The sequence below is a fragment of the Apus apus genome, chromosome 9, assembly GCF_020740795.1.
Source record: "Apus apus isolate bApuApu2 chromosome 9, bApuApu2.pri.cur, whole genome shotgun sequence".
Lineage (NCBI taxonomy): Eukaryota > Metazoa > Chordata > Aves > Apodiformes > Apodidae > Apus > Apus apus.
In genome coordinates this window covers 5,338,467-5,365,041 of record NC_067290.1, presented here as the reverse complement: position 1 = coordinate 5,365,041, position 26,575 = coordinate 5,338,467, and the positions used below count along the sequence as shown (strand labels likewise).

At 45.8% G+C, this 26,575-nt stretch overlaps 1 protein-coding gene across 11 annotated transcripts in view; it reads right to left on the bottom strand.

Moving 5' to 3' along the window:
- The window catches only part of CADPS (calcium dependent secretion activator), a 215,961-nt gene that overhangs the window by 100,781 nt on the left and 88,605 nt on the right, over window positions 1-26,575 (bottom strand). For all 11 annotated transcript variants that reach the window (XM_051627715.1, XM_051627722.1, XM_051627717.1 and 8 more), the window contains exons 7-9: window positions 14,106-14,217; window positions 10,047-10,186; window positions 7,966-8,032 (exon numbers count right to left, since the gene is read on the bottom strand). In XM_051627715.1, the coding sequence (XP_051483675.1) occupies window positions 7,966-8,032; window positions 10,047-10,186; window positions 14,106-14,217 (319 nt within the window). The remainder of the gene's footprint in view (window positions 1-7,965; window positions 8,033-10,046; window positions 10,187-14,105; window positions 14,218-26,575) is intronic.

Below are 26,575 nucleotides of genomic sequence, written 5' to 3'. Positions count from 1 at the left end.
GCAGGGGCTGGCGGGGGGAACTTTGACAGTCATTGCCCAAACCAGACAGATTTAACTTTTTACCAGGTTTTTGCAAAGCTCTCCCTTAACACACCACGCTGCGACAGGCATCTTATTCTCCACATCGGTAGGTACAGCGGTTCAATTTCCTCCCAAAGAGGAAGGCCCACGTTTAAAACCCTCTATCATTCATCCCCAGACAAGTGCAAGAGTGACACCCTGTCACAAACAATGTGAGCTAAATTGCTAGGTGCCAGTCATATTAAAGCAATCTTAAGATCCCACTGATCTCGGCAGTTGTTGTCATCAGTGCTGTAAATGGCAGCTCTCACTCCTCTGAGGTACCATCTGCATGACACGACACATTCAATGTCAAGCTCTTGACGGCAGCCGACTCAGCTGCGGGGGCTCCGCCAGGCTCCTGCCTTGCCTTCAGGAGGCATCAGGGCACATCAAGACCCCGCGCCTGCTCGGCGCGCTGCACGCTGGATGGTCGGTGAGAAGCTGGGCCAGGGAGGAGAGGAGAGGATTCTCCATGCTCCAGGCTAGGAACTCACGGGGAAATTTACTGTCAAATGATTTCAAATGACTTTGTTAAGGTTGTGTCACATCCTGGACACGCCTGACGCCGTTTTATTCGTCTGGATGTTTTCTTGACCTCTGGAGGAAACTTGAAAACTCTGGTGGGTGGCAATGGATCACGTTCATCATTTTGGGGAAGTTGGGAGAGACCCTGAGTGATGGGTGAGTGGCTGGGCTGGGGGATTTTGCCTCCAAACTCCAGAAAAAACATTTGGCTACAAATGCACAAGAAGCCCCTATTTTGGTGGCATCCATTGCTAATAAAATGTCATTTATTGAAGTCAGCGGACCCGTCTATAGGCGTAGAGTCTCCCAACCAGCACTTGGTTTATTGCTGCCCTCTACGGGCTTCTGCTCGCAGCCAGCCTGCTCCCAGCAGCCCTGCCTGCACCGTGCCTTCCTCCAGGAACAGCTCCAAAAGCCACCTAAGAATAAACCCTATCATTAACACATTTGTGGGAGTTAAGACTAAAAGTGATGCTTTAAGCATCTTGCATCCTCCTTAAAACTACCAGCACTGACGAAAGATTGACAAGTAACAGACCAATAGCAGGAGCACACCCGTGCCTATTCTGTGCTATGAACTTTGAATGCACACCACCGTACCAGCAACACAGGAATTAAAAAAGATTAACAAGAATAAAGCTATAAATAACCCAGTGCCCCGCAGCACAACATTCAGACGATTCCTGCAGCGTTCATTCAGTGGCACTTGCAGTATATTGCTGCCATCTCCTGGAGAAACTCTTGTATGTGCTTTATTTACAGTAAGATCCCAGAGATTTCATCTCAACCGGGAGGATTTGGTGTCTCCGTGTTAGACAGCCTGAACTTCAGGGGCTGCGTGATAAATTTAAATCCTGAAATGAGTCAGTGTTAAACTACGCTGACACTGATTGAAAACATAAATACAAAGAATGTTTTCTTCCTCTCGTGCACACTCTGTAGCGACAGGTAAAATCCGTTCAGTAGTTCAGTTTTTTACTCTTTGATCCTGAACGTGAGGTCTGAATTTCAGGCTCTTCTTCATGTACAAGTAATTGTTCTCATCTCTAGACCCAGAAAATATTCTCCATCCCTATCAATAAGCCAACCATTCCAACACAACACTAATAATGTATGGAAACACATGCAGGTATTTCAGAGTTTATACTTCTTGTGATAAAAGTTATAAAAGACAGATGTAGACAGTGGGCTCCAGTGGAGCCATCCTGGGATGGATACAAAGCAAATTGGTCTCTCCAGTTTGCACTCACATGGTTCCCTTGGAAGAAGTTGCCCTACATCATTATTAGAAGAGACCTCTAAGAAAAACCCACAGGTCAGCCTACAATGTGTGATGAGCCAGGGCTCACATCCTACTCTTCTGTGCTCACACAGCTCAAGTCCAAAGCCCAAGCTCAGGATTGCCCAAGAGCCTGCTGACAAGAGGCAAGCTAGGATCAGGCTGGAGGGAGGGGATAGCTATTGTCAGTGGCCTCTGGAGGAGGTGCCAACAGCGCCATGCAGAGCATCTGCACCTAAACAACTCCAGCTACTTACCTTCAAGGACTGGCATATCAACCTGTCCGTCCTATCTTGTGGCCTAAAGCATTTATAGCCTGGGGTCAGAAAGAAGGTGACGCCCTGGCTACCAGTGCAGTGTGGCTCCTTCTGTTCATGTGCAGTGGGAAAGCAAAACCTGACAAAACCAGATTCCAGAGAGCTCAGTAAGTCCCAATCATGCTTTGCATCTGAACAGCACTGTGAGGTCAAGTGGAGGGTGCAGCTTGCCTTTCATCAGCCCTCTAAAATATTGTGCTTTACAGAGCCTGCTTTCTGTAGACACTTAGAAGTGGCCAGACAAGTGAAACAGTTAATAGCCGAAATTAATCTTACAGCCTGCTGAGTTCACACCGAGCCATAGTCGAGTATGAGAGCGAGCGAGCAGATGGGATGGGCAAGATGAATGGTTTGAGTAATTGGAAAAAACACAGATAGAGGAAACTGAAGGAAGACAGAAGAAATCTCTGCCCAGTGAAGGGCAAACTCCCAAGGCAGCTGGGATTTCATCCAAGGACTCAATGAGGGCCAGGAAAGGAGCATCTAAGGAAGCTGAACTGAGTGAAACTAAAAGCAGGGAAATAAACCAAGACTGGCCTGGCTGTTTCATTACAAAAAAAAAAAAAAAAAAAAGGAAAATGCTTTGAGAAATTATTTGAGACAAAAGAACAGAAGGAAAAAATATATGGGGAAAAATGAGAAAAAGACAAAGAAATTCTGGAGAAGGAAAACAAGACTGCAGGAGACAAATGCCAAAGTTCACTATTCGCAGGCTGCTAAATTAGATCTGACTTTCTTGGCACTTGACCATATTCTGTCACCAGCTATATAATCCAACTGATTAAGAAATACAGTAGATATGTATTAAGCAGTCCTGACTTTGTCCTTGTTTTCCCACCAGAGACTCCTGCTTTAGTGAGCACCACTTTCTCCAGGATCCTGCTCAAACCTGTTAATTGTCATCCCTCACACACCGAGCTCAGTCATTCACCTCCCCCTTTCTTGCTGTTGACATAACACTGCCCCACTTGGGTTAAATTCTTAAATGGACCTTTCCTAGATTAACAGCATTCATTTTGTCCCAAGGGAGAGAAACTGTGCTAAGATACTGCCAGCTGTAATACAGCTTTCCACTTTGATGGGAGGCTCTTGTCCTCTGGTTGCAGCTGTACATTGCCTCTCAAGCCCTTTCTTGACACAAATGAGCAGAGGAAATTATCTAGCTGAAAGAGAGGAATGTGAAAGATGTGAAAACTGTTGTTTTCAACAGTTTTCACATCTTAGCATGTCCATTCAGCCCTAAACAATTGCACACAGCAGTTGTCCTAACTCCATCCTTCAAGCAGAAGGTGTGTCTGTGCTCTCCTCAGGCAGGGCTGCGTGGTGGGAAGCCATCCCGTGTGAGTACGGATGGGACATGCAAGACCTACCACAGCCAGCTGCAATCAACTGTGGCATCTGTTTAAGCAGCAGCTCCCAAACATTTTGTATTTATCATCAACACTCAAGGTTTCCTACAGAACAACACCTATGCCCAGTGCTCAGCTAGGGTCCAACTGAAAACATGATGTAATATGATTATGGGGACCAGCCACGGGTCATTTACCTTGACTTGAGGACCACAGGCTAGGACTGTGTAGTATACTGCCCTTTTGCTGAATTATTTTCAAATTCTGTTGGTTATCTGGAACTACTGAACACTTGCTTCATTTAATTTTATCCCAAGTGGGTTGAGTTTTGCTAAAAGCAGGAACTGTCACTGTTAGTCTAAACTATAATGAGTTTTCAGGGAATCTGTCGCTAGAACAATAGATCCAGGCATAGACACTGCAACTGGTTTTAATCTGCAGAGAGTTGATCTGGTTCCAACAACATTCTTCAAACACCACCAGACACAATCAGCCAAAAACTGCTTCAAGCTACTCAGCAGACATGTCATCCAGGTACCATGGAGTGTTACTTCCCATATGCTGCCAGAGCACAGAAATGGGGTTATGACAAGAGAAGAACAGATTCGGTCTGAACTCTCCATGTAATTAATTCACTTGCCCTTAAGAATCAAGATAAGAAATTTCCTATCGCAAAGCCAGCAAACCCACCAGAACCAACAACAGTGTTGCTGCCAGTACAGCAGATTAGACCTTGCAAAGAATGAATACAAGCCCTGTCAGCTATCAAAAATCCCAGCTTTTGCACGATTAAGGGTCTAATTGGCAAAGTGGCTGAATTTTGGATGCTGCGCTTAGGCAGCTGATATCACAACTTAGGAAACACTTACAACATCTGTGATGGATGTACATTTTCTTTCTTAACCAGTCACAGAGAACTTTGCCCTAAATTGCTCCATTGCTTTCTCTTACCACTGCCACTGGCATTACTGTTGCCTTTACGAAGCATTTTCCTCACTTGTGATGCTGCAGACCATTTCCATCCAAGCTCAGGGCCATATTCTGCCATCACTTTCACACTGCATATCTCAGGATTTAAAATTAGGCAAGTAACGAGTCTCTGCCATGTAATTTACATCTAATCAGTATTCTGCTCTTCTGCTGCTCATCTCGAAGGGTGTCTACGAGAAGGGTGGGCAGCGTGCAGGGAGGACTGTGATTCACTTGAAAGAGAAAACTATCCCCTCTAGGCACAGCATGCTGGAGGAGCACTGCACAGGCTCTGCCAGCCATGCCACACTGCAAACCTTCCCCAAGGGGCTGCACCAAGCCCACCCAGCAACACCCGTGCTGGAGAGGCAAGGCCCAGTTCTAGGACGGGCACAAAGGAACCTCTCTCACCCACTACACCCAAACAAATAAATCTCTTTTCCTGTACAACCCTCGCAGCGACACAGACACAGAAGGTGCGAGGGATTATTCCACCCAAATTACAAGGCAGTTAATGTTCCTTTCCGCTTCTCCCCAGGGCTTACACAAGCCAAGTGGCACTGGGAATGCTCCCTGCAGAGCCCCTTTCCTCCACACACGCACAAAGCCTTCGTTCATACCGGAGAGGCATCATGACACAAAGAGACAAACTTCCATCAACACCTTCCTCCTTGGTGCCGCCCAAGCAGTTTGGCACCTTTGCTTAGATAGTTATCAAGAGTTTTAGTATTTTTTACCATGAACTCCTTAACCTCTGGTACCAGAAGGCAGAGCAGTAGCAACAAATAGCACTGAAGGAACCAAGGCTGCGTCCCTCTGACATGGGGAAAGAGGGGCAGGAGAGGCCACAGGAACAGGAGGTTACTCTGCAAGTGATGAGAGAGGAGATGGAGCTGCAATAGAAGGTGCTACAGGTAAGGGAGAGAGACAAAGGATCAGAAAGGAAAACTTTAGTTATTTATCTGAACTTACAGCCTTGCCCTCCTGGCAGTGACACAGACTAACAAGACCACTACATCCCAGATGGACTTTATCCTGTGCATTCCACCTCTTGGCTCTGGTGCAAACGGGAGCCTGGTGTGGATGAGCGAGCTCCAGAAACAGAGGCTGCTCCTAGTCCACTCCCTATGTAACTAAGCCAGCTCACCTTCCTGCCAGGGTTATTCTCTATCTGCAGTTTAGCAGAGTTCAGAGCACCCTGGACATCAACACCTTTGCTGCCAATCCCTGTTTGTATCAGCACCCATCCTTTGCATTGCATGAAAAGCAAATGACAAACATACGGACAGCAAAGTATTTTTATTCCATCTTTATTGCCTGCTGACATGTTCAATATGCTCCAGCTACATCTGAGGGACTGCATAGAGAGTGTTTCTTGTTTATATTTGATGTACGGCAGAACACTTTACATTGCACCAAATGTTGAGCAAACGGTAACATAACAGAGAAGCTGCAGTGGCAGCTGGAATTTCTGAGGTGGGCTACAGAGACTCTCTGGGGGCAAAAGTCTGCTCATCTTATTCAAATGAATTGCTTTCCTGGCAAAATTCTCCTCTTATATGCCAACTGACAAATACAGACCTAGTAACATGAGAAAACATGGAATAACTCTGAGAGCTTCAATTCCACAGCAAGCTGGAGAATACATAGCAACCAAAAACTAGAGAAGTGCCTGCAGCCACAGAGAAAGGCCAGAAGAAAGGCTCCTTGAGAGAGAATCCATGTCCAAACCTGCAAACCCTTGCACACAAGAGTATCGAGAGATTAATTTATGAGAGGAGCTATTTTGGGACAGAGGATTCTCTGCTTTGTAAAACCTCTGTTCACAGTTTCCCCTGTGAGGTGCCAAGCACTTTGTCCCACCACGGCCCTGGCCAGTCCCTGCATGGAGGGTGCATTTGCAAGTCAGATGCTTCTAGGAAAGGATTACACAGATACTAAACCCACCTCTTTTATCTACACCTAAATACACTGTTTGGGCAAACAGAGGCATCTTCTGTGGCTGCTCTACAGTAACTCCCCCACTTCTTTGGCCATTTTGACCCCATCTGGAACACAAAAGAAGCACGTGAACTGTTGCTGCTGAACATACTTGGTTATTGGACTAGCTACTCAACTGATCTCTCCAAATGGGCTCCTACTTAAATAGGTCACACACATCATAAATCCCCTTTTACCTCCACAGGATGGATCTTCTGGCCTGCTAAACAGTTTAGTGCTATGGAAACCAGCAGTGATGGACAAATAGGGAATGCAATGAAGCTTCCTACCAACACAGTTAAACTTGGAGTAATAATTAACTCAAAACAAACTAACCAGCTTACACCAGGTGGTTTAGGACCAGACAAACCAGCTGCATAAAGCAGAAGATAGACCATGTGGACTCCACCCCTCACCAGCACAGAAAAGCCAGCACACAAACATGCTCCATCCCAAATGTGGAGCCCGGTGCATCTGGTTTACACCATCTCAGTTCTTACACACAGATGAAATCTTGGCCCTCTGTGACAGAGCTGCCAGCTGCTTCATCAGCAGTAGGATTTCACCCTTCTTGACTTGACCACTTCAGATCTGTGGTGGCACAAGATCTCAGTTGGATCCCATGTTATTCCATCAGAGCATATCTGTGGTGCTTTCACCACAGGACCCTGCATGAAGATTTTATTTTTCATACTAGGAGACAACATACTCTGGGGAATCCAGAGAGGCAGGAGGGGAAGATGGATCCAAGAGGACTCTGTGGCTTTAACAGCTTGGTGTGAAGGTGGAGCTGCTCAAACTGGAGCCCCACACTTCTGTGGCCAGTGCAGTGGTTTCAGCAACCCTTGGGAACGTGAGAGAAAACATAACACTCCAAGTACCGATCAGATCCTTTTAGGTCACACAGGACATCTTCCGCCTGTTTCCTTGAAATTCCTAACCATGGCCAAATATACATGTCTACTGAAACTGGGAGGGCAGACAGTGAATAAAAGAAAAAAGGAAGAAAGTAATTGCAAAATGATGGATGAGAGCTGTAGACAATGGGAGACAGTACTGAATGTGAAGGCAAGATGAGTGTCAAGAATGATATACTGAGCCTGGCAGAGTCCGTGATGAAACTTCTGTAGATTTCAATGGACTTCAGATATTACCTGCAGGCTCAAAAGGAAGCATTTACACCCAAGTATCTCCAGCCAAGACACATCCAAGACAGAGCTTCCTCCTCATCTCATTAACTCCTCACTAAAATTGGTTCTCCATTTCCCCAAGCTTTCACATGCGTCAGAAAACTCCTGGCTAGAGGTCTGCAACTGGGATATCCTTGAGGAGATGTACACATTTAGAAAGAAACCAATGACTTAACAGACACCCTATGAAGAACTACAGCTCAGCATCACTTACAAGGCACTGAAAATGACCAGAGGAAACACCTAAATATTTCATGTTGTCATTTAAGATCACTCCTAGCTAAATCTGTTACCTGGACCAGGACAAAGAATCGTTTCTTCCATCTCTTCCAAACATTTTTGCCAATGGCCCATAAATACCTAGGAGAAAAGAACAAGTGATTTCAGTACACAAGTGACTATATGTTGTTCTCTTGCTTTTCAGAGCACTTTAGAAACTGAAGTTAATGTGCAAGCAGGAGTAATGACATTCCTAAGCTATGCAGCGTTCACAGATGTGTTTATTTCTAGCTTGAACAAATAACCTGTAAAGAAATTGACACAAAAAGCTCCTAGTGTCTTAATGTTACACACTATTAATTCTCTCTTTGTCTTTCACAACTTGCTCAGAATTTAGAAGCCCTTTAATGCCAGCGAATACCTACAACATGGTTGGATGGGTGAAGAATACATTTGCAATGGAATAATTAAGGGAGAGAAATCCTGAATGTTGCTTTAAGCCTTCATAAAACCACTGGGCTGAGGGAGCTGCCAAACAGAGGGATACTTATTACATCAAAACCAGTGCCTGGGATCTCAGGATCCACTAGACTAAACCAGGTCTCTTCACTGAACAGGTTAAGATGAACTCCTAGAAATCCCTTGGCTACAGATATTAAAGCAAACTCAGTAATTGCTAAGGAGGATCGAATGTACTGCTTTCTACAGAAGAAAGATTGACTCTAAAAATTAATTTCAAAATTAGCATATAATCTCTGTGATGAAGTGACTGCTGTGACACTGTAATATCCACACCAGCAAAAACAGTGGCAGCACCAGAATAATTATAATAAACACAAGGATATTATTCAGCACAAATATGTTTTATGTATCATTGTAATTACTTTATACATATACATAGAAAAACAATTATTTTTGGTTATGGTAATGGTTTCTTAGGGTAGAAAATATCCAACATGCTCTTGGTGAATGTTTAAGCCTCAAAATTCCAAGCCATACTAATGGGGGCATTGAGCCTTTGGCTAGCTCAAAAACAGGACGACAACTGAGTTTTTTGCTATTGCCACCAACACTAACAGAAAGACTATCTCAGTTCTGACAGCAAGCTAGTATCATAAACCACATAGTTTTGAACAGCATGTTGTAAATCAAATGTTAGTTGAAGAAAGCCTGAGTAAAGCCAGGACTGCTCAGCCCTGTTGCCATCAGCTGCTGTCGAGGAAACAAGTATGACAGGTGAACTGTCCTTCCTTGCTTTTCATGTCTGTGGCAATTAAACTTCATGTGTGCGTATTGGCTCTGATCTCAATAGCAGAGAAGACAGGAGGAGGAGGAGAAGGAATTAAAACAAAGATGAGTGATCTAAACCATCTAATAATGGATTGAATCTATCAAAACACAATTATAACAAAAACGAAACAAAGTCACTTTTATAGCACCAAAAACATACTGGAGAAGGTGTTAATCAAAACAGTGACTTTTTCCTGGATAGCTTCTGGTTTTTAATCACACACTCAGCTCTAAAGAGCAAGCAGAGGAAAGCCTTGCCAATGGTGCTATAGTTAGACCTTTCCAAGGATGATCTAATTTGTAATTGCACAGCACGAAGGTGGAAGGGCTGGTGGTCAGGGATCAGCCTCGACCCTCTGACACTCATGGCTGGAGGGGAGAGGCTTCCCTTCTAACCTTCCAGATCATTAGTCATACTCCATGCAACTGCCCACTCCAGGCAAGTGCTATTTAATTGTGCTATGTATAAATAATGACTGTCACACTGGACTTTGCTTCAAGCAGAAGGTGCACTGTGCTTCTGGGTCAATGGCAGGGAAACACAGAATAATTGAGGAAATTACACCATTCTCAATAGAGAGTCAGGCAGTTCACCTATTATTTCCTTAGAGGAAAAAAAATAACCTAGCAATTTCCTGAGGAATACTGTTTACAATTTAAACTGCTTGGCTGATATGCATAATAGAGTATGCTAAGAATATGGAAAGTGCATTATAAATTACTGAAATTATGTCATTTTTGTATTTCCATTTCTTCTGATCTCCTGTGAACTTGAGAAAATGTTTCTCTTCTAGAATCTTAAGAGAGAGAAATTTTCTAACACACAGGCAAAACAAATTGAACTCGGTTCAAGACAAATATTTACCCAGAGTGCTTCATGTTTTGAGGCTTATCCATTCGCACAGCAAGCTTGATCTTCAGGTCTTGATCCGGGCAGTTTTTGGAAACAGTCATTTTGTGCCACTCTGATTGCTTTGGGCTGTTGGGAGTAGGGTGGAGAACAACCTGCAAGTGTCAAAATCAATATTAAAGGGAAAATTATTCACAAAATGGGTTTTGATGGGGAACAAAAGCACATCAGCTGAGCTGCTTTTCCCTTAAAAGTCAATTTGGAAATTCCTATTCACATCAGTGAGTGTGGCTTTTACTGCTTTTGTAGAGTACAGTTTATTATCTTGAGAGTAGTTCATATATTCTTTGGCTCCTCTATCTAACCTGCCATTGTCCAGGAGGTTGTGCAGAAGAGAACTGCATTGCTAGTTCCCATCATCAAAGGCATGACAGTGGTAACCAAACATGCAACTGTCCAGGTAAATCAGGCCAGGTGTGATGGTGGAATGCTGTGATTAGCAAACCAGCAACAAGTTTATTTCTGAGGTTGCTCACTGCAACCCCTCACTTACAGCCTCATACAAGGCAGGCAACCTCCAGCCCTCCTGACATTTCCCATGTGAGGTGTGCCATTTCCAGGGCTCAGCTCTACCTAAAATGGTTCACCTGTTGCTACCACCAGCTTCTGAGAAGCTGGTTTGATTTTTGCTTATTGTTAATACTGGAAGGAGTAGGCAGCATTTGAGATGTTTGTCTGCCTGCACTACAACAGCAGATAAAATCTGCATCCCATGTCATGACACCAGTGACTGTAGTGGAGCCGTGCAGGTGAATGCAAATGGAACTGCTTCGCTCATCAAAAAAAGTGAAAGGCTCCAAGAAGCAACTAATCTTTTCTGATCATGGATGTGCTTTTCCCACTCACCCACTGCTCCTACTAAGCAGAGCATCTCCCTCAGACAGCAAGCCACAGAGCATGCTCTCAGAACATCACCACATCCAACATTTTCTCCTGGTGCTTCCATATGTGTACTCTGAGGTGGCTTAACCCTCTCCCTCCTATGTCTCTGCTTCTGCCAGACTCCAGACCAAAACAAAATTTTGTATTCTTCTCCTCTTCAACTTTACCACTGAGTCAACATCCTAGGAGCTGCTTTTCACCAAAATATTCTTGATACTGTTACCCTCTCATGAATGGTTTTACAAATTATTTGATAGCCTCCTCCAAAGACTGAGGTTAACATCAGTAGATTCTTGACTTCACCCTTACTCATCAACATTATTTATCACTTCTTTTATTGAATTAGACTAATGCTTGCTCTGGCAGGAGTCTGAAGCTCGTATTAGTCACACAGATAACTGAGCAAGGGCAGTCTCTACTGCATCACTCCTGGAAAAAAAAGGAACACATTTAAGCAAATCCTGAAGATGAGAAGCGAGTCCTCTATGGGGAGCGCTGTTAGAAACACGGATGGACCCAAATCTGAGCAGCTTCCAAAGACCCCACTGCAAGGCTGGCTGTGCAAGCACATAGATTGGGACTAAGTCACATCTCAGTAACGCAGCAGCCACTCAGGATGCCTGGGATGCTCTCTACTTTGATTTCTAACTCTTTTTCATCAAAAGGGTACATAAACTTTGCTCAGTAGTGTTGTAATTCATGGCTCTTCAACTGCCTGCTCTCAGCAGATCAAGTCTTGGCACAGCTGAAATCCACGGGAGCTTTGCCACTGGCTTCAATGGGGCCAGGATCAATTCCCATGCCTTCAGCTGCCCATCCAGCAGTTCAGGGCTTGGGAGCATTTTCCAACTTTCCTTTCTACAAAAGTGGTGCAATGAGGAGTGTGGGCTGGTTGCCAGTTTAACATTGGGAACAGAAAGTGGGCATTGTAACCGCCTGGCAGAGCACAAAGCCGCTTCTCAAAGGGCGGCTGAGCACGGGTGTTTTTGTGTATAAAACCTGCTTCCCTCCTCTCTGTGCAGATAGCTTCGTGTCCACTCCTGCAGCTGAACCAGGGGCTTTAACACGCTCCTGGTTTCATTATTTCCTCACAAAAGCCATCCCGATGCAGCCGGAGCAGACACGTGTCACCTCTAGGCTGCTCCAGGCGCACCGAGCATCCCTCTGAAGTCCTGCCCGCGGGGCACGCTGGTGGCCACGGGCCAGGGGCTCCTGTCCTGGCTGCTGCTGGCCCACATCATCGGGCCTGCAGGGGCTCCGAGCTCAGAGATGGCTTCCTGCTGGAGTGGGAATTAAAGCACATTGGCTGTGCTGGCTCATCAGCATTGCAGGGCCACAGGGGGTTGCTCTGGAGCCTGATGCCTTCCTCAGAACAACAAGCGCAGCTAATTGCTTCCCGAGACCAGCAAAGTCAGCACCACTCATGGCTGCCCATGGAAACAAGACTTACAAAGCAAGTGGGTCTGCAGTGGGTGTAGGAAAAGCCCTGAATGGCATGGTGGTCAGATGGGTGAAGAGATGTGGTCAGTATCCTGCAGCAGATAAAGGCAGGAGGGCTGGACTGTTTGTAGTACAAGGTTTTGAAAATAATCCTTGAAAATATTATCATGCTGTGAAGGAAAGCAACTGCAGATCTTCAGCTAGAGCACTGAACCCTGGGTCAGGATTCATCCTCATCAAAAAAAGGAGGAACACAGGGACAAAGGAAAGATCAAGGTGTGGATGAGGAAAGTCTGAAGGTGTTGTGACTGACTCTCTTTGAAGACAAGATGGAGAGAAGAAAGACGGGGTAGCTTCACTTTTCTTTTTCTCAAGTGCAGGAACAAAGGATGTTGCATGAATGTGGAAACACAAATAGTTAAAATTAACAGAACTTTTGTGAGACAAAATCACATGCAGTTCTTTCCACCATAAGGATATAAATTAAATGAACGGCTCGCTAGGACCTGAAAAAACATTTGGCCCTTGTATGAATAAGATTAACATAAAACCACATTAATTAGAAAAAACTTTCTTGTATGGACACAGACACTTTTGTGTCAAGGCACAAGCAGACAAGGAGCTAGCAAGAAACATCCCAAAAGGTGAATCCATAATTGGAAACACCATCCTTGGGCTTGCCACAGGACTGGTGCCTTTCTTGGCCACAGCCATGTAGACAATGAGAACAAGGTGCACTGCTGAGCTGGGCAGAGTTCAGGCAGGAGATCACTCAGGCCATGCTAAGCCAGGACATGGGAGGTGCCAAGCCTGTGTGTAAGGTGCAACCTCTGTTACCCTGAACTGATGCAGATCTCACACCCCTGAAGAACAGATGAAGGGATGGCATGAAGTCTGATGGCAGTCACGCCAGGGGTCAAAACAAAACATACAGCTGCAAAAAATCCATGGAGACTAACTCCAGTGTCCCAAATCCACAGGAAAGCATTGTCTACAGATATTCTGCAGCTGTGGGCTGCAGCGATGGATGGCCACCAGTCCCAAGGTCCTGGTTTAGAGACTGCAGGCAAGGGGCAGAGATGGGGTGGGAAGGGTAGCTCTGTGGCCAGTACCCTGGGAGTCCGAGCTCTTCCCTATTAACACTGTTGATGGGGGCAATAAACATTTCCCTCCCCAGTCCAGCCCCACTGAAGCCACTGGTCCAGCCACACTCCTGATGGGAGCCAGGATTTCCAGCCCATTGCAGCGAGTACCACAGTCAGGGCTTTCAAATGCTCCAACCGTGCACCGGCTGCTCAGCAGATATGAGAGCAGCTTAACACTCTCTTGCCAGACTTAAATCCCCTCTTTTTTGCTTCAGCATAATCCCCTTTTCTGCCTCAGGAATGTCCATTTCCGTAAGCAACTTCTAAGGCTTTCCGGACTGCCAACATCACACACAAGATCCTCTGCTTTGCTGAGAGCAGGCACAGCCAGCTGAAACGCTGCCACTAAAAGCTCACAACAAAGCCAGCATGTGAGATGCTCTCCTTTCCAGCAGTGGAGAGCTTGCTTTTTTTACCCTCCTTCCCCCCCAAGAAGGTTGGCAAAAAAGCAGAGCATGTTGTGCTCCAAAGGTATTTCCGTACAGGAGAGATTTCTTCTGAAAAGCAGGGCCAGAAGGAAACATTATTAAGCTCAAAATCATCATACCCTCCCAAGCTCTTTGTCCTCCAGAGCCAGCACTCCTGTGCTCTCTGTGAACAGCTTCACCTTCACTGCAGGAAGTGCATGTGTCGTTGTGAAGTCTCCTTGGGTGCCCCAGCTGTGGAAATAAGGACAGAAAGATGTTCAGGGGGTCAGCAGCCGCACTACACTTTGGGCATGCAACGTCTAACCAAAAACGTTCTGACTGGCATAAGCTGAAGAAGCTGAGCTGAGTGACAAGGGCATTAATTACGTTCCTAGGGAAATGTGGGGCAGATGTTTGTAAAACCCATGACGGTTCTTTGGGGAAAAAAAAAAAGGAGTATTTGGGAGCAGCATGCTACCAAATTTAAGATAACTTTTTAATCTTGCTGCCTCCTCCAGCAACAGCCTGCATAGTCACAACAGAACTTGTTTGAGGACATCTGCACCTAGGACATCTGTAATCACTTGTGCCTCTGCCCTTCTCTTGGTTAATTAACCTCTCCTTTCTGGGCTGATAGTGAGGTTTGTTTTCTCTTCAGAAACCCCAGCTTAACCTGGGTCATCCTCCAAGTCCCATACCAGGTTTAAGTTCAAGCCATTATGTCTGGAGTAAGCCTGCAGAGTAGGACATCATCCATGCCAGGAAGCAGTCACCTCCCCAACTATCCCACAAACTGAGACCACTGTCTACTATTTGCACTCCACAAGTCAATCCCCAGGTGGTCTTGCAGTTTGGAAAGCAGCGACATGGAGGCTGAATGACCCACAATAAGAGAAAACCCTCTCTAGACATGTATGTTTCTAGGTGACATCTCCAAGCTCCTGCAACCACAAGCTGCCCAAGTGTGCAGAAAACATGAAAGAGTCCCACCTAGGACCCTGCAGGCACAGGGGTTCTAGCCACATTCTGCCAACACCTGTGGCTAGAATTGCCATTTTTATTTTCACCAGGAGAGCCCACCCTGCAGCTGACCCCCCTGCACCAGGGTGGGAACCACAGCTGCACTGCAGCCCACTGGAGGGAGGTCTGGTGATGGGCCTGAGCACATCACACCAGAGGTTTCCTCTCTTGATTTGAACATGTTGGGAAGCTTTGAGGACAGAGCCCCAGTCTGGCCACAGTTCACTTTCCTTGAAGGGCTTTTGGACTTTCCTCCTGGGCTCTGTCCCCATCCCAGGGAGCAGTGTGCTGCAGCTGGAGATGCTGCCTGGGGACACCCATGAAGGTTTACCTGAGCTGCACTGGCAAGCATCCTTGTGGGGTTCTCCTAAAGATACCCAGGCCTTACACAGCAGTCAGCTACCATCTAGAGAGATTGTAGGGAAAGGAAAGCTGTGAAACACCAATTCTGTTCAACATCTCAAGGGCCAAGGCTTTTCAAGCAAGCTCATGAAGAGCCTCCACAAGTGGTGCCACTCACACCAGCACATCAAATTTCCCACCTGTCATAAGGTTTTTGAGATATAGGAAAACTCTCCCCTCTGGCAAACAAGCACAGACTGAAGAGGGTCATGGAACAAAAATTAAGTGGAACTTTAAATGATGCCTATTTGTAAGCTTTAAACAATTTTGAAAGTAGCAGAGAAGGGACAAAAATCCCTTCTACACTAAAGGGTAAAAAGTCACGACGCTTTCATGTTTGAGACTTCACAGCTGTGTTTCAAGCTTTGTTTCTACAGCTTAGAAAGTTAGAAGCTTCCTAAAATAAAGCCAGACAAACTTACAAGCATTGCTAAGCAAAGCACTGTTAAAACCACACTTGCCCTCATTAGCACAAGCTCAGCCAAAGACAAAAGCCAGAGGAAGGGCTGGGGAAGAGTGCACCACTGCAAGGAGGATGCTCCTGAACATCCCATCATACAGAGACCCAACGTGAAACTAGCAGATAAAAACTGTTCTCTTTTTTTTTTTTGGTTCTCTTTGTCTTTTTGTATATTTCATTGTGAGCTAGATTTATACACTGTTCCCACAGATCCTGAAAATTCAGCACAGTTGAAAGCTCACGCAATGTGTACAAGAAGCTTGAAGAAAACCACAGACAAGGTGCTTTATGTAAACTAGAAGTAACCAAGAGCATGCAAGGAGAAACACCTGTGATGGAACACACACTGCAACCCAGATGACCATATTCCACTAACCACTTCTATTCACTCTCATACTATTATTGACACCTTCTCACTTTTGCACTGTTCTCAAACTAGGTCCTGCTAAAGAAGGGCAGTTCCCTTGAAATGACTGAGAAAGGGCTCAGAGGACATGTGGTCCAGTGACCACATGTTCTTCCAACATAAACAGCAAACATGCATTATAAAAGTTAGCATGAAAAATAATTCACTCCTTCCCATGGCCAAGGAGTAAGGTTCAATGCTTTGCTCTCCTCTGAGCAAATCCTGTCCAACTGACCTTAGTGTCCAGTGCAGAGCTGGTTAAGAAACTCTGTTTCTTTGTCAGCTTTGCTCTGAAGTTCTCTCTCCTGGTGTCACTATTCCACGTTTCATGACAATGCATCAAACTGCCACCAGTGCCAGGGAGCAGGGGTTTGCCATAAATTATCAGCAGCACTACAGGTCCAGTCAGATCCCCAATATTACACCTTTTTCACGTGTAACCCATCAGCTACCTAATAAACATTTTAAGCATAAGAACCAGGAAACAACCTGGTCTTCTAATTGCAGCTTCAGGTCACAGGTTATGTTTTCTCTCTTCAAAAGAAGTGCTGTCACCAGGAGGAAGATAATCTTTGTTTGGGTATAAAAAGTAAGAAAAGATCCAACCTTACACTGTGAATTTTGACAGGATCTGCTTTATAGAACTCATATCTCTGTTTACTATTAAAAAGCTCTTATTTGCTGAAGCGTTCCCAGACCATATGTTATCAACAAATGTTACTAACCAAATACAAACAGTAATTTTCATTAGGTTTTCTTCACGAGAACAACATTAACCACAAAGGGAATAAATGTTTCAAATGACAGTAAACATACATAGCAAACCCTTGACAACACTGTGGTGCTTACATATTCATAGCCCCAAAAGCCCTGAAAAGATCCATGTCAACAAACACAGAGACCCTCAGAGTTGGGTTTTGTGCAGGTTGAAGCCTGTGGTGATGTCATTAGTTGCCATAGTGATGCTCAGCACAAGACCATCATTCATGTCCCTGAAACATCATTTGTATTCAATCTAAGTATGCAGTTTATCTGTGCTGTGTATGAAATTATTGTTCAGATAATTAGCTCTGGACAGTAGTTAGATATTAGGATCTTCTGAGGGACTAGCAATGTAATGGTTTCCTTTCCACATTTAATAATTAAGCAAGTTATCACTGCAGGGAGCTTATTCGTTGGGAAAGTGCCTTGGGACCCACTCTGGACAGATCCTCTCATGAAGTAGCCACACTACATTGTCCCCGTATCAGAGAGCTCATGCTGACACTTCAAAGCAGTAATACATCTGCAAACAAGGACAAACAGTGTCATTCTGGCCAAAAGGAAATACAAGGCACAGAAAAAAATAGAAAAATTCTGACACTACTTGCTCAGTTAGGACCATATTAAGTGTGTGAATCTCACCTGAAACCCTCAGCCTGGCATTTCTTCCTGCCTAGTGTATCCCAAAGTCTGGAGCTGGCCAAGAAATGTTTCTATGCAAAAGGACTTGGCTAGATTTATCACCCTATTTACAGCATCTGTGCTGTTCCAGTGGTATCAGTAGGATCTGTTCGCACCTCCAGGGTTTCTAGTTAGGCATCAAACTTAGAATTAGTAGCTAAACACTTCTGGTTGCAAAAAGCCAGAGGATGAGATGTGCCCCAGTGGCTAACTTGATGCTGGCCTTTGTTTTACCTTTTACAAGCAAAATAAGTAAGTCATCACTGTAGAATTTGTGTGTAACCTTTAGGAACAGGGATTCACCCAGAGGTGCCATCAGTTACTAAACCAACAGCCCAAAGTGCTGAGATTGTTTGCTAAATGACACATAAAATGACACTGATCCAGATGGCACAATCTGGACAGCAAGGGAGGAGGGTCAGACTTGTCTCCAGCTACCTCCATGGGCTCATCCAACCTGGAGCATTTGAAGCTTACCTGACTGGTCCAGGAGCATTTGGGAGCTATCCCAGGCACTGTCTTGACTGGCACATAGAAGGAGAGCATGGCCATTGCTGATGCAGGTGCCAGGCTGCTCAGACCAAGCTACCAGCAGCTGTTTCAAGCTGGCAAACCTGCAGGCTGATGCTACTCAGCCCTTCCCAGCTTATGGACAAAACAAGACCTCCTAGTTCTATCACACTTCCAACTGTTTTTCTCTACAATATCCCACTCGTGTGGCCTCGTCTACAATTTTCTCAGCTGCTCTCAAGAGACACTGACTTACTAATTTCTATTCACCTCCTGTTTTAAGTTCCTCTAAGTGAAGCTTTAGTACCCATGACCTTCCCAAAACATACACGTTAACACCCAGCAGAATGCAATAATTCTCTCAGTCAACTACTGATCTCCAGCAACTCTGCTTAGCCCCTAATCTGAAAGAATAAACCTTCTTCCATCACTGCTCTTGTAACTTGATCTGGCCAGAACATCAATGCCTCTGATTTCTATAAATAATGAACAAGTGCAACTGAATTACACTGCTGTGCCATGAATCAGCTCTGCCAACCAGCTCTGCCTGTCAGTGGGCTAACATGGGAGCAGCTGGAGAGTGATGGGCTTGAGACAGAGTTGACATCTAAACATGATCTATGACCAGTTTCCATGGGCTTCAAAACTGCCAGAGGACATCTTTTTTCCCCTCTCTAGACATATTTATTGAAACGGGTTTGCTTGGCAGCTTGCATGGAATAAACACGAAAAAGCAGAAAATAAAATGTGTATTAAAGAGAGCAACACTCTGCCCTCAAGGTTTCCCTCAGATGTGCATTATGCTCCTTGTACACAGCAGTACCCTGGGACACGGCCCCTCTGCTGGAGATGCTGCCCTTGTTCCCACAAGTTTACTGGTTAAGCAAAAAGTCTTGCAGAAAAATATCCCTGCACTTTGGCCAGATTTGCACTAGTTTAATGAGCCACCTGCTCAATATTGTTTTTCAGATGTAACTGAATCAGCAGGCCAGGCCTCCCAGGCCAGGAGCACATCCTTGGGAATGCAGCTCCCCCAAAGGCAAAAACCCCAGCAAGTAACTTAACCCATTTGGTGGGTTTTGTGGGTTTGAGTCTAGACTTCACAGGCCATAGAGGGCCTCAGATGGAACCATGGCTCTGAGGACAGGATTTGATCTGTAGCTATCAGGAGAGGATGCTGAGACATGAAAGAGACCACAACTGTGGAAAACCACAAATTTAGGGGACTGTACTACCATGTACACATGCCCAAGTCACCTGCCTTGGGTTCTTGCTGTTGTGAGGAGAGAACTAATGAATAGTGGAGTTAAGCCTTAAGTTGCCTCATCCCAGTTTAGAGGCAGCAAGCAGATGAAATGAAGCCTGCTCTAGAAGTGCCCCTGCCCATCTCCACTGCTAAAGAGGCATGTTGGAGGTAACTGCTGCAGGGCCACAACAAAGATCTGAAATTAAAATCTCAAAAGGCATATATAGATGCAAAGAACCTTCTATGTTTCTGCTCATGGAAAAAAGGCCTGGGCCAGGAAAATACAATTCAGATGCTAAGAAAGTTACCTTTCCACTCTGCCTGTAGAAAGAGATAGAGGCTGGCTTGCATTCATAACACAGCTTGATTCTCCTGGAGCTATGTAACTCTGAGTGAGGCCATGTCTTTACTCCAAGCACTGGGGTCTGCTCTGATGGGACAACCTCTGAGTGAATCCATCACTTCCTCCGATATCCTAATTCCTGCCAAGCACAGAATACTCCCTCCACTAAAAAGACATAATCAGTAATTACACTGCTTAACAAAAGGGTGCTCATTTACCCAAAAACACTACTGCAGAAAGCACTGTGGAAAAGATGAGCAGAGGCAGCAGCTCCTTAAGGACTCAGCTCCTCCTTGCAGCAGCCAAGGATGTCTTCCAACCTCCAGCATTTCAGGGACTGTCCATTTTTTGGTCCCATGGCTCTGAGACACAATGTAAATGTCATGCACGCAGACACCATCTTGCTGAACATGATGCAGCCAGCCACACCAGACAGCTGATAAAAGGCACCATCTCTCTCTCCAGGAGCTGCAACTCCCACATCCTCAGACTGGCTCCGGCAACACTCCGGCTGCTGGCTGAGAGAAATATGTCTAGGAGAGCATCACATCTGTGTTGGAGTGTGCAAGGTGCAGAAGGAACAGGGCAAAGCTGACAGAGACTGCAGCAAAGCAAAGCCTGTGGAGGTTTGCTCTTGATCTGCTCGTGGCTCACGAGCAGCCCCCACTCCTGTGCCAGCTCCGTGTCACTTGGCTGCCAGGGCACCGCAGCCAAGAGGAGCTGCTGAGATGGATGGCACAGCTTTAGGAACCCAAAAAAAGGATGATCTTTGCTTGATTTCTGTTTCCAGAGCACAACTGAGGCACAGGAGAATTGTTATGGGGAAGTTGCAAGAAGGGATGGGAGGAGGATTCAATCACATAATAGCGATCTACGGCCACGAGATGGCATTCCCGCCCCGGAGATGTCCCTCTGCCACGCACCCAGCCCAGGACCACACGCTCCTCCCAGTCTGCTTCACCCAGGCTGAGCTTTACCGCAGAAATCCCGCGGCTGCTTTGGATGGGAATTTATAGCAACGCTCTTCACCACAATCGCCGAGGTATTAACAGGGAAAATAAGTTGCGTGATGACTTAGCGTGACTCAAATGACAACTGATTTTTCAAATGCCCTGTGCTCTTGCTTAATACTGTGACATTACAATTACAGGAGAAAAGCTCAGCAGGAGGACAAGGAAATGTAAGCCCAGCAACCTTTTACTGGGAGGTCTGAAGTGAAAGAATAATTGCTTTTACAAGGGCTGCCTACTCTTATCAGTATATCTGCTTTGGGTAAAGCACACGGTAGACCCATTGCATGAATGAAAACCCTATGCATTTACTATCCCTACTTGTCACCACTTTTTCTATAAGGCCACTGCAACGCCCTGCACATGCTAAGCAAAGTTTCCTTTGGCCAAAGATGCTCCACAGAACCAGCCCCAGAGCTGCTCACTTCACAGACCAATTACTTCATGCAGATGTGATTCATTACTTCTACCAAATCTTATCACCCCAGAAAAAACAAACCACAACTGCAAAGGGGAGCCCTGCAGCTAGTTAAGGCCTGGCTGTGATTTAGACTAACCAATACCATGCACTGCCCACTTTACAGAAACTTGACATCTCACAAGTACAGACCATGGAAAAGGAGAGATAAACCCTCTGCCTGGAAATGCAGGTAACTTGTTTTGTACCAGCATAGTCTAGAGCCTCCTTCACAGGATTCAGTAGAGGAAAGCAGTAAAATATTTCCTAAATCTAAACAAAGCAGAAAAAGGCACAAGCTACCCTTTCAAAATCAGCTAAAGAGAGAAACAAGGGATGTGCAATCAACTTTTCCTGTGCCATCACTGACATTTTTGCTGTCCCATGTTCTTCTAAGCCAGGGCCCGAGACAGGAAGCCCAGATCCAGCCAGACACCTGGCACGGGTTTGTCTTGCCTAACTTCTGATGGTTAGAAGAAAAGTAAACCTGGCATTTCCAGGGTCAGAGGGGATGAGTATGCACTTCCAGCAGGTGATGCCCACCCAGCCATCTCAGTCACTGCTGTGAAATAGAAGCCTTGCCCTACTTTCATAGATAGGAAGCCCAAAGTAAGGACTGAGCCAGCCACTGGCCCAGGGATGCAGCCCCTGAGAAGAGCTACAACAAATGCACCAACACCACAACCTTTGTTGCTGTGGGAGATCTGTCCCTAGACATGCATTTTGCTACTCTGGCACAACAATGATCACAGGGCTCAACAACCCCTCACTTACAGGACTTCATTCTTCCTTCAGCAACCACCACCAGGGGCTGGTAAGCCCTCTTCCCACATCCTGAGGGATCCCCCATCTGCAGTGGCTGTGAAGCTGCTGGGATCCCCCTTCTCATGTCCTCTAAGCCATAGAGTGGGAGTTGCTATGGATGCTATTGGCTTTATTTGCCTACAAGGTCTTTTGGCAAAGGTGTGAAAGAACAATGAGTCAGGCAAGACACTCCTGTGCATTGAGTCCTGCCTTTCATGGACTTAATCAGTCTCAGACACTTTGGAGTTGTTCTGGATGGGGTTCAAGAAAACACTGCTGTGTCTCTCTGTGCTCCAGCCATGCTTGCAAGCTCCTCCCTCCACAAGCATGTCCTGCCCTCTTTGCCCACGCAGTGACAACAGTACACAGCTCCTTCAGAGTGCTCACACACAGTGCTGCTGTTCATTGGGAGACCTAGGTCATTCACAAAGGCAACTGGCCTCTCTACCTTCATTTTGCAAAAAGGACAACTAAAATATTGAGAAATCACTGTCAAGCTTGGCCTTCCCATTAAATCATTCCCAATTCCAGAGCTCTGTCCAGGCAGGAACGGGCACAGTCCCAGTTCTTTGAAGTATGCTCTCTATCTCCCTGCGCTGCTTTACAACCAGCAAGAGCAGTACTCCTCATTAAATAATAATGTGCTCTACTTGTACACAGCACTTAATAAATAAACCAACAACTGGGCACTTTTCACAAGTCTCACCCCCTGCCTTTCACTCAACAAGCAATGTGCAGAACTTGCACTAAAGCATGACCTAATTTTTTTAAAGACACCAACCATTGGTGTCTTTAAAACATTAAACAGGAGGACTGAATGTATCCTGGTAATTTTGTTTTGGCCCCCTCCTCTTAATTTAGCACTATTTCAGATCATTGAATCCCAATTTCATTTCAATGTCCTTTTGGTCTTCACCATCTCATCTTGAGGTTGCAGGCATAGGAGTGATGAAGCAGACGGGTATCAACGAAAATTGCCTTGGGCATCATCACACCTTCTGGAATACTTAAATTTGAATGTATGCACTATCACAAGAATACATAATTCCCAAGTGCACAGGAACACTCAGGAATTAGACAGCTGGCGAGAAAAGAGAAACATTCATCTGTGAAAGAGAAGGTGCATGAACTCAACCCTTACCAGACACCAGAGAATCTATGTGAAAGCAATGCTACATATGCTCTAAAGGTCAAGGAAAACACAGCCAGAGCTTGCACTTACTTGATACCAGAGACACCAATTACAAGAGGCAGGTCTATAGTAACAAGCCTTCATTACTCTTCAACACAGCTTCTAGTGTAACACTTAGAGAACAGGAGAGAGGACAGAGCACATGAGACCTTTGAGAGTAGAACCCTACCTGGGATCCCCACCTTGCAGTCCCAGCAGATCATGGCACTGCTGTCCAGGAGGCTGCACCACGGCAGTGTGGCCATCTGAGTGACACTCCAGGTGAGGGAATCATTAAGGGGCCTTGCCTTTATTCTGGGAAAAAACTCAGCTGTTTCACCTTAAGCAGATTTTTTGTCTCCCCGCCCTGGGCAGCAGCTGAACTGTGTAAGAACCACTCCTGCAGAGCAGCTGCATCAGGAGAGGTTCTGAATTTCTAATCAAAGAGGCCACTAAACCACCTGTGTGAAGACTTCCCCAAACAGATCACATACTTGCACCTGGGTAATCACTTTTTAGTGCATTTTTTTGCTGTGCTTAATGACTTGTCCACAGCCTCCGCTTTCAAAAATGGGAACATCCTAGCATAGATCTCAGGAGCATGATGGAAATACTATGACACACACAAAAGGGGTTTTGAAGAGCAGGACAAACTGAACTAACAGCAGAACCTTCAGCTGCAAAGCCATGCCAAGTCTCATTGAAAAACTGGCTCCTAGACACGCTAACTAGCTGTATAAGTGAAGAAATCTTGTATAGGGGATTTGGACAATTTGTTTTCTTCAGCCCTAGAGAGGGGCTAAAAGCAAATTCCCTGAAGTTCCTGTCCCTGTCATTGTCAACCTCTTAGCCCAGCAGCATCATGGGCTCAGAGCATCCTCACTGGACTGGCACAAAGAAAAGGTGAAGATCTCTTCTGGAAGACATTCCCCAACACATGCCTTGGGGCAGATGGACCCTCTGCTCAGAGCCTCACCCCAGGGACGAGGGCTGTATCTCAGAATTGATGTCTGATGTTAGCTGTACCCAGGGCTCAGCCACCTACTTTGACACCATTTATAAAAGCTCCTGGAGGTTTGCTGGAGAAAAAGAGCTGAAAACATCTGCACAGCTGTGAAATGAAATCACACAACTGGAAAGGCAAACCAGTCAGTCTGGGTAACTAAGGCAGCTTATACTTAATGCTGAAGCCAACTAGAATAGGGAGAAGAAAAAAAAAAAAAGTGGCAAAAAAAAGCAGTGCTCATAAAACTTGCTTTTGCTTTGCTTTTTACCCAGCATGAATCATGAATTTTGCTTGCACAGGGCTTAGCTAGGCACACAAACCTAGATATGAATGACTGCTTAAAATTGTAGCCACACGGTCCTTCTTCCTGAGTTTTGCCACGTGTGTCACTTCTGCAGCAGCCCTGGGTGGAGCACAGGCTCAGAGCACCCGGGTGATGCCAGGTAGTCTGAGGTGGCTGATTGTCCTGCCTGTCTGCAGAGCCTGCAAGTCTCTCGCAGCAATGCCACAGGCTCTGCCCAACCTCCTGGACTGCAGAGCCATGCGTGTCTGGAAGTGACCTACCAGGCACTGCACCAACAGCTGTCCTGAGGGATACACAATGTGAATTATGGGCTGCACTCTGCTCCCACTCACATCAGTATCAACATCTTCAGCTTAGCTGGGTTAAATCAGTTCACCCGCATGCAGAATATTTATTTGTAATTTATACATGCAAGCTCATCTCAGAAGGACCTTTCTCATTTTATCACGAGCATCACCAGCTAACCATGGCAGCAAAACACTGTCTGCAACAAAATGCTCCTGCTCTGTGCAAAGTCACTAAGAATCACTCCAAAGCCCAGGGCTTGAGGCAGGGGATTCCTGAAAAAAAAACAGATTTTCCCCTTCTGCAAAGAGAGAGGGGGTCCTCCTGCTCGCCAGCCTCCCCTCCTGCTGGGCTTCTCCCTGTGCTGCTCAGGGCCCATCTCCCAGAAGGAGACAGTCACCAAATGGTGCTGAGGAAGGATGCTGTGGAGTTCTGTATCTCTTCACTGTCAGGCAGCAGGCTCTGAGGGAAGCAGCAGCACACCAGTCTGAAACCAAGACCCTCCCTGAGCGATAAGCTCAGAGGTTTGGTGTAAGGATCCTAACACAGGCAGCCTGTCACTGCAGAGATAAGCAGCTGAGCCACCAGAGCACCTTGAGAGCAAATCAGGGAGCAGCATCAGGAGCAAGAACCAAGATGAAACAGGGCACCTCTGTCTCCTAGAGCAGTGGCTAAGGATACAGAGATAGAGAGGTTTCAGATTTTTCCTAAGCCGTTACTTATCAACAGTGAATTTCTGGAGAGGGCATGAGGCCCAAGGACTTGGTTGTGACAAACGTAAGTGAGATGGAGTCAGATGAGACAAATGGAGTGTCCTTTTTCCAGCACTGCCCCACAGCACATGCTTAATAAAACTGCAGGGAATAAAAAAAGAAGGCATCAAAGAATGCTCTTTTCTCCTTCAAAAATAAGAAGTTCCATCCTCATTTCTCATACTCTGAGCTACTGCACAACTCTTGCACTAGTCCTGAAGAGGCTGCTCTGCAAGGTGGGATATATAACCTTCAAATGTAGTCATTTCTAGGGTCAGAGGAGCAGTCCACATCTCCATCCATTCTTTGACATGCCAGAATGCCCAGACAGCATGGCCTGGTTCTCCCCCACCCGTTATTTACTGCTACGAACCCAAATTGTTCAGCTGAGTTCAATGCACCTGACTCTCACTCCTGTGAGCCAGAGGAGAACGAGACTCAGCTGCACGCTGAAGTATGTCCAGGTGAATAAACAGCATTTACTTATGAGGCACACAGGACCCTGCTGCTGTTTGTCTCTTTTTGTTCTCTTTTGTTCTGCTCATGTCAGAGAAGGGCGACACAATAAGAAGATGAATCACTGGCACAGCCCCATGAGCACTGCTACAAGCACAGCTCACTGTTTAAATATGTTCAGCAGCCTCTTTAGAGACTACAGGACAGGGGTGCTGTGGCTGGACCTTTTGTGCTGTTCCCAGGCCCCTTGGCAACCTTGTTCTCAGCCCACGCAAACAGCAGCATCGCAAATGCAGCTCCTGGCACAGCCGTGTCAGAGCCGGGCAGAGCCACTGGCCCCTCGTGCTTTGCAGACATCAGGACAACGTGCAGGCAAGAGAGGGGGTATAAACCCTCAAATATCTGCAAGAATACAATTCCAAGCAGGAGAATTTTCTACTGAAAAGGAGTAGAATCCTGCTCGCAGTGGGATTTGGGTATTTTGCAGAGACATCTGTGGGTTAGGGCATAATACAAAGGCTTTTTCTTACACAAC